At 47.6% G+C, this 14634-nt stretch overlaps 2 protein-coding genes and 1 non-coding gene across 4 annotated transcripts in view; 1 reads left to right on the top strand and 2 right to left on the bottom strand.

The window, feature by feature from the left end:
* LOC119927082 (complement factor H-like) overlaps positions 1-5745 on the top strand; it is a 47564-nt gene extending 41819 nt beyond the window's left edge. Inside the window, exon 13 of the mRNA XM_038745625.1 lies at positions 5552-5745. The gene's annotated coding sequence lies outside the window, so the exon portion shown is untranslated. The remainder of the gene's footprint in view (positions 1-5551) is intronic.
* Positions 5065-5202, bottom strand: LOC119927814. The gene has a single exon (XR_005450783.1). It is a non-coding gene; the product is annotated as a small nucleolar RNA SNORA7 (small nucleolar RNA).
* A 1195-nt stretch (positions 5746-6940) lies between the features above and the next one.
* COL14A1 (collagen type XIV alpha 1 chain) overlaps positions 6941-14634 on the bottom strand; it is a 189613-nt gene continuing 181919 nt past the window's right edge. Inside the window, exons 46-48 of one of the 2 annotated variants that reach the window (XM_038744920.1) lie at positions 13051-13128; positions 11049-11204; positions 6941-7058 (exon numbers count right to left, since the gene is read on the bottom strand). In XM_038744920.1, the coding sequence (XP_038600848.1) occupies positions 7027-7058; positions 11049-11204; positions 13051-13128 (266 nt within the window). In that variant the 3' untranslated portion in view covers positions 6941-7026. Of the gene's footprint in view, positions 7062-11048; positions 11205-13050; positions 13129-14634 lie in introns of both variants that reach the window. The other variant, XM_038744919.1, reaches the window with a different exon arrangement.

Below are 14634 nucleotides of genomic sequence, written 5' to 3' on the forward strand. Positions count from 1 at the left end.
GTTACCCATCTGTAAAATGAGGATTAAGACTGTGAGCCCCACGTGGGACAACCTGATCACCTTGTATCTACTCCAGTGCTTAGAACAGTGCTTTGCACATAGTAAATGCTTAACAAATACCATTATTATTATTATTATTATTATTATTATCTCTCTGGCCACTTATTCTCAGTTTCTTTTGTAGGCTCCTCCTCTGCCTCCTTCTCCCTAATTTTGAGAGTCCCTCAAGGTCCTGAATCCCCATTCCCTTGAAGAACTCATTTCCTCCCAAATCTCCAACGCTGATCTCTCTCCCTCTCTGCAGTCTTGCATTTCCTCCTGCCTTCAGGACATCTCTACTTGGTTGTCCTGCCTGCACCTCAAATATAAAATGTTCAAAACTGAACTCATTTTCCCACCCCAACCCTGTCCTCCCCATGACTTTCCTATCACTGTAGACAGCACCACCGTCCTCCCTGTCACACATGCCCATAACCGTGGCAATATCCTTGACTCATCTCTCTCATTCAACCCACATATTCAAAAATGAAATCCTGGCATCTCAACCTTCACAACATCACTAAATTTCACCCTTTCCTCTCCATCCAAAGTGCTATCACATTTATCCAAGTGCTTATCCTATCCCGCCTTGACTATTGTATGAGCCTCCTTGATAGCTTCTGTCTCTTCCCACTCCAGTCCATACTTCACTCTGCTACTCAGATCATTTTTCTAAAACAAAATTCATCCATGATACCACACTTCTCAAGAACCTCCAGTGGTTGCCCATCTATCTTCTTATAAAGAGAGAAGCGGCAAGGTTTAGTGGAAAGAGCACAGGCCTGAGGGTCTGGATTTTAATCCCAGCTCCACAACCTTTCTGCTATATGAACTTCAGCAAGTCACTTAACTTCTCTGTGCCTCAGTTACTTCATCTGTGAAATGGACTTCAAGACTGTGCACCCCATGTGGGACATGGACTGTGTCCAACCTGATTTTGTCCAACCTGATTTTCTTGTAGCTACATTGCAGTTAATACAATTCCTAGCACATAGTGTTTAACAAATATCGTTAGACAAAACAAACAAAAAATTCCTTACCAACTGCTTTAAAACACTCAATCACTTTGTCCCCCCACCCTTATCTTATCTCACTGATATCCCCAATATGCTCCCTTCTCTGCCAACCTACTCACAGTATCTCGATTTCATCTCTCTCAAGGCTTATACCTTGGAAATTTCTCTCCCTTCATATTCCACAGACCATCAGTATCCCCACCTTCAAAGCCTTATTGAAGGCACATCTCCTCTAGAAGACCTTCCCCAATTAAGCCCTCATTTCCTGTAGCCTCTCTCCCTGTCGTTTCATCCTCAGCTCATGGATTTCCCCTCGGCACATGGATTTCCATCCTCCCCCAGCCCCACAGCACTTATGTAGCACTTATGCAGACTTAGGTCTTCTAGACTGTGAGCTCACTGTTGGGTAGGGACCATCTCTATATGTTGCCAACTTGTACTTCCCAAGCGCTTAGTACAGTGCTCTGCACACAGTAAGTGCTCAATAAATACGATTGAATGAATGAATCGAATGAAATGAATGTAGCAGAGAAGCAGCGTGGCTCAGTGGAAAGAGCACAGGCTTGGGTGTCAGAGATCATGGGTTCAAATCCCAGCTCCGCCAGTTGTCAGCTGTGTGATGTTGGGCAAGTCACTTAACTTCTCTGGGCCTCAGTTACCTCATCTGTAAAATGGGGATTAAGACTGTTAGCCCCACGTGGGACAACCTGATCACCTTGTATCCTCCCCAACGCTTAGAACAGTGCTTTGCACACAGTAAGCGCTTAGCAAATGCCATTATTATTATTATTATGTACATAGTCAGAATTTATTCATTTATATTCATGCCTGTCTCCCCCTCTAGACTGTAAGCTTCTTCTGATCAGGGAACGTGTTAACCAATTCGGTAGTGCTGCATTCTCCCAAGCACTTAATACAGTAGTTTAGCACACAGTATGCGCTCAATAAATTATATTGATTGACTGGATATCCCACCAGCCCTTTTTGAGCACAACTGAGATATTAGGAATTGCCTTTGGGTGTCAGCAGAGGCTAAATTCTAGAAAACCTGCAAATAGGCTGCAAAATGAACGGAGAATGGAAAATGGAATCAAAAGACAAAAGTGGTAAAGAAATGAGGACTTTCCCTGGCACAGTTGTAACAATAATCTATTCTGGTACTGTACCTGGAAAAACAGACTCACTGGGCCTCAGTCTCATGTTTCTTGGGGCAGACCCTGTGCCTGCCTCCTCCGTCTGGCCTGGAGTTCATTCATTCATTCATTCAATGGTATTTATTGAGTGCTTACTGTGTGCAGAGCACTGTACTAAGCGCTTGGGAAGTACAAGTCGGCAACATATAGAGACGGTCCCTACCCAACAACGGGCTCACAGTCTAGAAGCTCCCTCCCCCTTCGTATTGGAGGGCATCACAGCTCTTCATACCTTCAGTCAGACGTATTTACTGAGTGCTTACTGTGAGCAGAGCACTGTACCAAGCGCTTGGGAGAGTATGATGTATCAATAAACAGAAACATTCCCTGCCCACGAGGATCTTATAGTCTAGAGGATGAGCCTACAGCCTGAAGGAAGCCCTAACCGGGACTGTGTCTCTTCCAGGAGGCCTTCCCTGATTTACCCCCAAATTCCCCGATTCACCCTCCTGTCTGTGTTGCCTCTGCACTTGGTGAGCACTTTGATATTCACTCCATCCCGAGTCCTTACAGCACATATATGAATCTCCATCTCTAACATTTGATTTGATTCCTACCTCCCGCTCTAATCTTAAACCCCTTGTGGGCAGGGATCCTGTCTACCCACTCCATTGTATTGTATTTTCCCAAGCACTTAGCACAGTGCTCTGCACACAGTAAGTACTAACGTCTCTGAACTTCTCACAAGGCAAAACAGTTTGGCCTAGTGAAAAGACCATGGGCTTGGGAGTCTGAAGACCTGGGTTGTAATCCCAGCTCCTCCACTTGTCTGCTGTATGACCATGGGAAAGTCACTTAACTTCTCTGTGCCTTAGTTACCTCATCTGTAAAATGGGGCTTAAGACTGTGGACCCCATGTGGGACATGGAATGTGTCCAACCGGATTGTCTTGTATCTACCCCAGTGCCTGTCAAGTAGTAAGTGCTTAACAAATACCATAAAAAAATCCAAACAAAACCAAAAAACCCCACAGAAAAACCCTCTAATGTTGGCCAGTTCCTCTCCACATCAAGCAGAAACTCCTGACCACTTTAAGAAATTCAATCAGCTCTCTACTGCCTACTTATCCTCGCTCCTCGCCAATTCCACTCCGGCTCCCCCACTTGGATTCTCTCAAACCAAACAATTCACTGTGCCCATCTTTTCTCGGTCTTGCTCATGCTCTCCTTCCCATCTGGAACTCCCTCCTTCCAGTGTGCCCCTGCTCTCCCCATCTTCAAAGCCTTGCTGAAATCCACTTCCTCTAGGAAGCCTGAAATCCACTTCCTCTAGGAGGCCTTTGTTCATCATCATCAATCATATTTATTGAGCACTTACTGTGTGCAGAGCACTGTACTAAGCGCTTGGGAAGTACAAGTTGGCAACATATAGAGACAGTCCCTACCCAACAGTGGGCTCACAGTCTAAAAGGGGGAGACAGAGAACAAAACCAAACATACTAACAAAATAAAATAAATAGAATAGATATGTACAAGTAAAATAAATAGAGTAATAAATATGTACAAACATATATACATATATACAGGTATTTGTTGATTAATCTCTCGTCTCTCCACTCTTTTACCACCCCTACTGTCACTTCAGCCCTTACTACCACCTCTAGACTGTAAAATCCTCTAGACTGCTAGCTCCTACGGGCAGGGAACATGTTTACCAACTCTATACTCTCCCAATCTCTTAGTGAAGTGTTCTGCACACAGTAAAAGCTCAATAAAGAGAAGCAGCATGGTGGAAGGATAGAGCACAGGACTGGGAGTCAGAAGGTCATGGGTTCTAATCCCAGCTCCACCACTTGTCTGCTGTGTAACCTTGGGCAAGTCAGTTTACTTCTCTGTGCCTCAGTTATCTCATAATAATAATAATAATAATGATGGCATTTATTAAGCGCTTACTATGCACAAAGCACTATTCTAAGCGCTGGGGAGTTTACATGGTGATCAGGTTGTCCCACATGGGGCTCACAGGCTTAATCCCCAGTTGACAGATGAGATAACTGAGGCCCAGAGAAGTGAAGTGACTTGCCCGAAGTCACACAGCTGACAAGTGGCGGAGCCGGGATTTGAACCCATGACCTCTGACTCCGAAGCCCGTACACTTTCCACTGGGCCACGTTGCTTCTATCTCATTTGCACAAAGGGGATTGAGACTGTGAGTCCCACGTGGGACAGGGACTGCGTCCAACCCAATTTGCTTGTATCCACCCCAGTGATCAGTACAGTGCCTGGCACATAGAAAGTGCTTAACCAAAACTACTATTATTATTATATTATCATTATTATACCACTGATTGATTGATTCAGCACTTCTGTTTCCCTTAAACACTTGGGTATCCACATAAGTGCTTAGTACAGTGCTTTGCACATAGTAAGTACTCAATAAATCTGATTGAATAAATGAATCCCTTATCCTCCATATCTCCAAAGCACATAGATACGTATATATATACACATACACTCTCTCTCTATCTCTCTCTCTCTCACTTGTCTGAAGTACTCAATAAATAAGACTGAATAAATGAATCCCTTATCCTCCATATCTCCAAAGCACAGATGTACACACACACACACACACACACACACACACACACACTCACTTGTCTTATGCCATCAAGTCATCTCCAACCCATAGCGATGCTATGGACACATCTCTCCCAGAGCGGCCCACCTCCATTTGCAATCGTTCTGGTAGTGTATCCATAGAATTTTCTTAGTAAAAATACGGAAGTGGTTTACCATTGCCTCCTTCCGTGCAGTCAACTTGAGTCTCTGCCCTCGACCCTCTCCCAGGCTGCTTCTGCCCAGCAAGGGTGAGTTTTGCCTTGTAGCAGATTACCTTCCACCCGCTAGCCACTGGCCAAGCTAGGAATGGAATGGTTAGGCCTCTGCTTGATTCTCCCTCCTGTTGTCGAGACTGGTGGAGTACTGGAAACTTTCCAGGTGCGACCCTGAGAGGGGATATATACACACACATATATATTATACACACACATATATACGTATATAAGCATATATGTTATTTAAAATTGCTTGCTTGTTTCCCCTTACCTGTAATTTAGTACTTCTCTCCCCTGCTAGAGTGCAAGATCCTCAAGAGAGAGGGAACTATGTCTTAATTCTATGGTATTCTCCCAAGTGTGTAGTACAGTGCTCAGCACAGAGCAGATGCTCAATCCGTACTATTGCTCGCTGAATAGAAAGGTGTATACCTCTGCATTTAGGACAGTGTGCTGCACATAGTAGGTGGTCAACATGAACCACTGCTTGCTTGAGAGTTCTGATTCAATTGTTGAATCCCTTACCCCAGAGGGAGGACCCTGCTCAAGAACATACCTGGTTTGGATCTCGCTCCCCCGGCTCCCCTTGGTTGTTGGCAGGGAGCCCACTCCAGTGTGGGGTCTCTCTTGCCCCTGAGAGGCTGGTCCCCCATGCTCCCCGAAAGGCTGATCCAGGTGAATGGGCCAGGATCCCACAGAGAGAATCCTACAAGGATCCGCAACAAGACCCGTCCGAAACGGAGCGAAAACCCAAGAGGCGAGCCGCTCTTCATCGTCGGCGTGGGCGGTAGGGAGTGAGAGCTCTTTGCTCTTGCTTTTTCTCCCAACGCTCAAGCCTGGGAGCATTTTCCCGGCTGGTGGGTGGGGCCGCCCCGACAGAAGACAACGTACCAACTCCAGAGCATTGGGACTGCCAAGAACATCCTCCTACTCCAGGAGTCCCGTGGGAGACACCGGGCGAGCCTCTCAAGGTGCTGTTCACTCCACGATTCCTTCCACCAGCTTCCTCACCAACTGCCCGATTCTGGGACTTCTCGCTTCCTTGGCATCCATTCAGCCGAGGGCAGAGGTGAGCTCCGGTTTGATTAGAGTGAGTGCTCAATGGGCTCTCTAGACCGTAAGCTTCTTGTGGGCAGGGGATCGCATTTACCGACTCGGTTGTATTGTACTCTCCCAAGATTAGTACAGTGCTCTGCACACAGGAAGCGCTCAATAAATATCACTGATTGCTTAACTGATTGATCCCTGCCCTCTAGCTCTTGGGGCCATAGACCTGGGTCGGGACGTAACAATTGCACAGAGGGGCTGCCTCCATCGGCTTGATCTCCAGGCCCTCCCTTCACCCACCGCCCCACTGAGTGTCTCCACACGGCGAGTACAAGAGGAGTTGAGCGGGCAAACAAAGCAGACGTTAAGATACTGAAGTCAAAAGTCTTTGAAAAATATCATACCTTTTATTTCCAAAAAGGTCCATGAGAATTTTCAGCAGAATTACAAAAGCAATAAAGGCTGGAATTTTTTTTTTTTTTTACAAAGACCTAAAATGCAACTGGATGAGCCGAGTTAGAGGACCACCCATCAGCGGGTCCAGCCCGGCCCGCCAATGCCACCCCCGTGAGCGGGACAGGAAGGATGGCAGAATCCAGCATCACCTCCGGGCCTCGGGAGGACTGTGGGTAGGAAGGGAGGAGGGATGGGTGACCTGTTTCAGCTTCTTGGACTCTGCTCCCATTTCTTTCTTTGGCCCATGGCATATATTGGGTTTGTCTGATTGGGGCCAATTTCGAGATTCCCATTACTTTGTTTGAAATCATGGTGGAGGGCTAAGGGGTGGCTGGGGGGAGAGGAGGCGGAGGCACGCTGAATCGCAAACAAAGCGAGGGGTGGCGGGAAGCGGTCGGTGATGGTAGTTTTGGGGTCTTTGGTGGAGAGTGCGGAAGGGTCGGGGTGGGGGGGATGTTTCCAGAACCAGGGCCCGACGAGTCTGGAGGGAAGGTCCTGCCCTTCAGTGCTCGTAGCCGTTGTAGGGGATGAGGTCTTCTGGTGGCAGCGAGGGGCAGGGGAGGGGACAGACACACAGGGGAGAAGAGCATACGTCAGTCAAAGACAGATTAAACCCGACTCCTCACGCCACATCAATCACCCAGCTGTTTGTACGGGTGAACTTCCACCCCCCTGGGGGCTGTGTGGAGGACAGCTGCTGGGCTGCAGCAAGCAGGAGAGGAGAGAGACACAGAGGTGGATACTCCTCTTCCCCCGCAACCTGCACACCCCCAACTTCTGCAGGCAGCCTGGCTCCTTCCCCTGGGCTCAAAGAGCTGGTACTACAACGCCGCCTGTCAGGGTCTGATTCAAGCGCTTAGTACAGTGCTTTGCACACAGTAAGCGCTCAATAAATACGATTGAATGAATGAATGATTCCCAGCAAAACCATCTGCAAGGGAAGCTTGGCAAACAGGCCCCGGCCCCAGCCCTGGACCCAGCCGCGCACGGCAGGAGCCCCTCCAGCCTGAAGAAGGAAGGAGTAGGTGGCATCGTGCATCTCTCTGTCCATCTGTCCCTTTGGGTGCACGTGGCTGGCGGGAGTGACATCTGTGTCTCTGAATGTGTCAAGTGCTCGAGGGTCTGAAGTTTGTGTGTTCTATGTCGGTGAGTGAATTGTGTGTGAAGTATACTGAGTAGGTGCACTGCGTGTGCGAGTGTATAGAGTGTGCGTGAAGTGAGGGCGAGTCTGTGAAATTGTGTATGTGAGTGTATGACGTTTGGGTATGTAATATGTGAAGACTGTGTGCTGTGAACATTGAGTGTGTGATGTGTGTGTGTTTGAAATGTGTGGGTGAAGTGCTTGGGAGTGTTTCAGGTATATATGAGTGTGTTCTATATGTGTATGATTCTGTTCCAGGTGTGTGTGTAGTCCACATGTGTTCCATGTGCACATTTTGGTTGTGTGTTGGGTGTACGTGTGAGTGTGTTCCATGGATTACTGCATTCTGTGTGTGGGTAACTGCGTGTGTGTGTGTTCCTTGTTTGTGTGTAGGATATGTGTTTTGTACATTGCAGGTGTGTGTGCATGTGTGTGTGTGGTGGGGAGCTGGGTATGTGAATGGCGAAAGTCTGGGTTTGTGTGAGTATATTCCATATGAGTGAATTTGTAAAGTGTCTGAATTCCTTGTGTCAGAGTTTATGAAGTGGATGTGTGTGAAGTGAATGCATGAAGGTATTCATTCATTCATTCAATCGCATTTATTGAACGCTTACTGTGTGCAGAGCACTGTACTAAGCGCTTGGGAAGTATAAGTTGGCAACATCTAGAGACGGTCCCTACCAACACCGGGCTTACAGTCCTCACTGGGATGAGGTTTGTGTGTTTCATGGGTTCTGTGTGTGAAAAGTATGTGAGAATTCCATATCTTTGTTCTCGTTTGTGTGTGTGTGTGTGTGTGTGTGTGTGTGTAGTGTCGTGTCTCTGGATAAAACCTTTATGATGTGAATGTGTAGATTTTGTGCCTGTGTGAGTGTGAAGTGTATGGCACTATAAATTTTGTGTCTGTGAAAACACAGAAGGTGAATGTGAGTGCATGTGATCACTCACTGTACTAAGCGCTTAGTACAGTGCTCTGCACACAGTAAGCACTCAATAAATACAATTGAATGAAGGGGTGTTTGAAACAGTGTATATGGTGGTGTGAATATGAGAAGTTCATGTGAGGGGCGTGGGGTGGGTTGTGTGCCTCTCTCCCTTTCCTGTCTTTCTGCCCAACTAAACTTGGAGTAATAATAATAACAACAATCATTATAATAATAATCACAATCATCATCATCGAGGTATTTGTTAAGTGCTTATCATGTGCCAAGAAGGGGACTAAACGCTGGAACAGATAAAATAATCAATCAAGTTGGACACGGTCCCTATCCCACATTGGGACTCACGCTTGAAGCAGGGAGGAGAACAAGAATTGAAACTCTAACAGATGAGGAAGCTGAGGCCTGGAGAGGTTAAGTGACTTGCCCAGGGTCACACAGCAGGCAAGAGGGATTAGAACCAGATCCTCTGGCTCCCGGGCCTGTGCTCTATCCACTAAGCCACACTGCTTCTCTGCCCTGCACACAGTAAGCGCTCAATAAATACGATTGATGATGATGATGATGCCCTGCCACCGCCTCTGTGACGCCCTCCTGCCCAAGACTTTATCTGTAAAACATGAGCAGAGCTAGCTTGTCTCACTTCTGTTCTGGCAACGACGGCAACAATATATTAATCATTTCATGGGGAATCCATTAGTGATTTGCAGCAGTGGAATGGCTGATCACACGGCAGCCGCCCAGTCGAGGGGCTGGGTAGGGTGTGCCCATCCTACCTTGGGGGCTTTGAGCTCAGTAACCTGCCAGGATGCCCCTGTTAGCCCCCCTAGCATAGGAAGCTCCTGCCACCGCAGGGACAGAATTTTCCTTGGACTGGCCCAGACCTCTGGATGCCTTTCCTAGCTGATGCATCCCTGTTTTTAGGGTTTTTTTCATAGTATTTGTTAAGCTCATACTATGTACCAGCACTGAGGTAAACCCAAGCTAATCAGGTTATAATTTATGTGAGCCTGCTGTTAGGTAGGGACCGTCTCTATATGTTGCCAACTTGTACTTCCCAAGCGCTTAGTACAGTGCTCTGCACACAGTAAGCGCTCAATAAATACGATTGAATGAATGAATGAATGCATTCATCTGAATGTCTGTGTCCCTTTCTGGACTGTAAGCTCGTTGTGGGCAGGGAATGTATCAATTTATTATTATATTGTACTCTCCCAAGCGCTTAGTCCAGTGCTTTGCACACAGTAAGTGCTCAATAAGCAAGAGAAGCAGCGTGGCTCAGTGGAAAGAGCCCGGGCTTAGGAGTCAGAGGTCATGGGTTCAAATCCCGGCTCCGCCACTTCTCAGCTGTGTGACTTGGGGCAAGTCACTTCACTTCTCTGGGCCTCAGTTCCCTCATCTGTAAAATGGGGATGAAGACTGTGAGCCCCCCGTGGGACAACCTGATCATCTTGTAACCTCCCCAGTGCTTAGAACAGTGCTTTGCACAGAGTAAGCGCTTAATAAATGCCATCATTATTATTAATAAATATGACTGAATTGAATGAATGAATGAATGAAAGGTTGGACACGGTCCACATCCTACATAGGGCTCCCAGTCTTCATCCCCATTTTATGGATGAGGTAACTGAGGCACTGATAAGTGAAGTGACTTGCCCAGGGTCACCCACAGCAGAAAAGTGGCAGAGCCAGGATTAGAACCCAAGTTCTTCTGACTCTGAGGCCTGTGCTCTATCCACTGGGCCATGCAGCTTCTCTCGCTTATTGAGCGCTTACTGTGTGCAAAGCACTGTACTAAGCGCTTGGGAGAGTACAGAAACCTCTAGAAATGGCCCAGGGGCTTCCCCGGGAGAGGGAGGGGGTGTCGTTCCTCTTCAGTGGCAGATGCTGATGCCCCCACGATGGGAACAATTCAATGAACAAGCACAGAATTCTCCCAAGCACTCCAGGCTTGCCCAAGGCACAGTCGGGGACGGGACCAGGTTCATGAGTTCTGGGCTTCGGCCTCAGATTTCTTCGCCTGCTCGGCCCTGCCCTGCATTACAGCTATCCGAGAGGCCAACAGCTCATTCTTAGCCGATGACGATGATAACGGTATTTGTTAATCAATCAATCAATCGTATTTATTGAGCACTTACTGTGTGCAGAGCACTGTACTAAGCACTTGGGAATTGGCAACCTATAGAAACGGTCACTACCCAACAATGAGCTCACAGTCTAGAAGGGGAAGTTCTAGAAGGAAGTCTAGAAAGGAAGTTAAGCGCTTACTGTGTGCCAAGCACTGTTCTAAGCGCTGGGCTGATGCTGACATTGGTCAGGGATAATGAGCTCCCAACCCCTGATGCTTTCCCACTCCTCCTACCCCGGCCAAACTACAGCCTGTCGAGGCCCCGGTCGATCACCTCCCCGAACACCACCGCGGGTTGCGTGGAGATTCGCACTCACCTCCGGTGCCGTAGTTGCCGCAGGAGGAAGGATCACAGTAACCTGGAGCTCCGGGGCGACCCTGGGGTCCAGGAGTCCCCAAGGGTCCAGTGGGACCTCGAGGTCCAGGGGGGCCGGCGGGTCCAGGACTCCCTGTCCGGCTCTCACCTGGTGGTCCTGCAAATGCAAACACCCCCGGCATCAATCAATCAATCCATCAATCATATTTATTGAGCGCTTACTGTGTGCAGAGCACTGTACTAAGCGCTTGGGAAGTACAAGTTGGCAACATATAGAGACAGTCCCTACCCAACAGTGGGCTCACAGTCTAAAAGTGTGGGGCATCAGAAAGAGAATGTGCCCCACACTTTTCCCTGTCAGCCCCAGGGTGGGCATTTCCCCCAGATGTGAACCGAAGCTGCCAAGAGTCCCATACCCTGCAGGCCCCAACCTGACTCCCCCGGTGACTACTCTTAATTGCTTCCATGAAAATAGAGTGTTAAACGCAAAGATGTCAAAAATTTCAGTTCCTCCCATGAAATGGTGGAAGTGCATTAGCCCATAAAGTTTCGTGGGTTTTTTTTTTAATGGTATTTGTTAAGCACTTGCTTTGTGCCAGACACTATACTAAGTGCTGGGGTAGATAGAAGCTAATCCGGTCCATGTTCCACAGGAGGCTCACAGTCTTAATCCCCATTTTACCGATGAGGTAACAGGCACAGAGAAGTGAAGTGGCTTTCCCAAGGTCACGCAGCAAACAAGTGGCGGAACTGGGATCTGATTAGCTGGCATTAAAGTTGTCCCAAACCATAGCAGTATGAAAAAGCAGTGAGAGAAACACCTAACTTCTAGCCAAGGAACCAAAAAGCAATGTCAGTACATACCAATGATAAAAGATTATTCATTCTATTTTGAGTCTTCCTATGCTCATTCTTAATTTTCAAACAGATACCTCTCACTGCTTTAGCAAAAGAGGCACCTTGGGTTATGAACTTGAAATCTGTCATTTTCTAATGCTCAGCAGAGAACAAATGACCATTGAAATGGTCTTTAATCTTTACTCCTAGCAATCCAGAGGTTGAGGAGGAGAGGAAGGGAGGTGTTTTAAGCCAAGGTCCACAACCCGAGAAACCAGAGTATTTTCTCCGTGAGAGCGCGCTCTAAGAAATGCCAGCATTTAAATCCTGGGGTGCTGTTATAAAAGAGCACTCTAAGAAGAACAAACAAAAATATGGCAGCTGGTAATCCAGAGGCTCCAGTCCACTTCCTTGTGGACAAAAGTCATGGCTTCAAAGCCAGCTCTATAGCTACTACAGCCCAGCATACAAGCATTGGCCACTGGCTCCAAGGACTGGAGTGTTGTGCTGAAGCAAATCAGGTCTGGCGAATGTATATTTACAATAAAATTCTGCATCTCTAGGCTGAAAATTATTCCTCGGGAACACCGTCCGCCCTCCAGGCTTTGCTTGTGGGTTTATTTTAGCCTGAAGATGGCTCCGAAAGCAAGAGCCTTTTACAAAAGATAAAGCCTTGATTCCCCATTCAGCAGGATCAATTTTGCAACTGAGGCTTCGAGTTACAATGGTAGATCTAGACGGTACGCTCGTTGTGGGCAGGGAATGTGTCTGTTGTTACAGTGTTCTCTCCCAAGAGCTTCATACAGTGCTCTGCGCACAGTAAGAACTCAATAAATATAATTGATTGAACGATTGAGCGCTGACTTCATTGTACTAGTATGGCGCTGACTTTGACGGCTCTGTGTCAGTGAGGATGAGAACAGCTGGAGGCCAGACGGCCACCCTATGAGGAATGAACTAGTCCCAGAAATTTCCCTGTTGGGGCATCAGGGAGACCCAGCGCTTAGAACAGTGCTTTGCACATAGTAAGCGCTTAACAAATACCATCATTATTATTACCCTAGTGACTCCACATGAAGGCCAAGGGATTGGATGGCTTGCCTCACCGCCTGATTCTCATCCCCGACCCGACCCATACAGCCTCCAAGGCAAGTTTCATCTCTTACCTGCAGGCCCAGGGGGACCCCTTGGACCCTGGCTGGTAACGCCTGGATTTCCTCGTTCTCCCTTGTCCCCAGACAGGCCTGCGAAGAAAGTCATTATCAGGGCGGTTCAGAACTGTGCTTGGGAAGGGCTGATGGGTTACAGTCTTAATAATGAGGATTGGAGTCACTGTGGTATTTGCTAAGCACTTACTATGTGCCGAGCGTAGTTCCAAGCACTGGGGTAGATACAAGATGATCAGATTGGATACAGGCCCTGTCCCACATGGGGCTCACAGTCTAAGTAAGAGGGAGAACAGGTATTGAACCCACATTTTACAAAGGAAGTAACTGAGGCACAAAGAAGTGCCTGGTCAAGGTCCCACAGTAGGAAGTTGGACAGAGCCAGAATTAGAACCCAGATCCTCTGACTCCCAGGAACGTGTTCTGTCCACTAGGCCATGTCTTTTCTACCGAGGATGAGGGAGAAGGGCAAGGCACAGAAAGCTCTGGGGTCAAAAAGATCAGTACCAGGAATGTGTTCTTTCCACTAGGCCATGTCTTTTCTACCGAGGATGAGGGAGAAGGGCAAGGCACAGAAAGCTCTGGGGTCAAAAAGATCAGTCCAGCTGTTGAAACACCAACTCACTGAAGTGCCAAAATAGAAGTGCCCCTGTTCCCTTGCCAACTTGTACTTCCCAAGCGCTTAGTACAGTGCTCTGCACACAGTAAGCGCTCAATAAATATGATTGAATGAATGAATGAGTCCCTGTCCCTTGCCTCCTCTCATTCTCTGGGCAGAGTTGCTCTGGCGAACGAGAATTGATGATTCACCTGCTCCTACATCCCACGTGGAACAGAATATATGCCATGAGGGCATCCGACCCTTGCCTGTTTAATAATGAGCATCTGGCAGTATAACCCAGGGGCCATTCAAACAGGCATCATTTCCCAGAATGCGACACACACACACATGCAAACTGTCCCATGTCAGTAAACCTCAGGTAATACTTAAGAGATGGAAATGGAGTGAACCTGTTGATGAGGGCTACACCGTTGCTCACACATGGGGGCTTCCAGGGATGCATGAGTGCTTACCTCATAATGATAATTATTATGGAACTTGTTAAGCACTTACTATGTACCAGGTACTATACTAAGCACTGGGGTGGACACAAGCTCCCGGGCAGACAATGGCACTAGCAGGAGCCTGACACAGAGGGGTGAATGGAGCCCTCCCCCCCAGCCCATTTCAATCCTGGGAAACAAGGTGAGTTCTTTCTTAGTTCCTCGCACCAGCCACAGCATGGCTCAGTGGAAAGAACCCGGGCTTTGGAGTCAGAAGTCATGGGTTCAAATTCCATCTCCGCCAATTGTCAGCTGTGTGACTCTGGGCAAGTCACTTAACTTCTCTGGGCCTCAGTAACCTCATCTGTAAAATGGGCATCAAGGCCGTGAACCCCCAGTGGGACAGCCTGATCACCTTGTAACCTCCCCAGCGCTTAGAACAGTGCTTTGCACATAGTAAGAGCTTAATAAATGCCATCATTATTAATATTATTATTATTACCCCTTAGATATTCTCCATCAGAGCCATCCTGGAAGAGA

Source organism: Tachyglossus aculeatus, chromosome 4 (assembly GCF_015852505.1).
Source record: "Tachyglossus aculeatus isolate mTacAcu1 chromosome 4, mTacAcu1.pri, whole genome shotgun sequence".
NCBI lineage: Eukaryota > Metazoa > Chordata > Mammalia > Monotremata > Tachyglossidae > Tachyglossus > Tachyglossus aculeatus.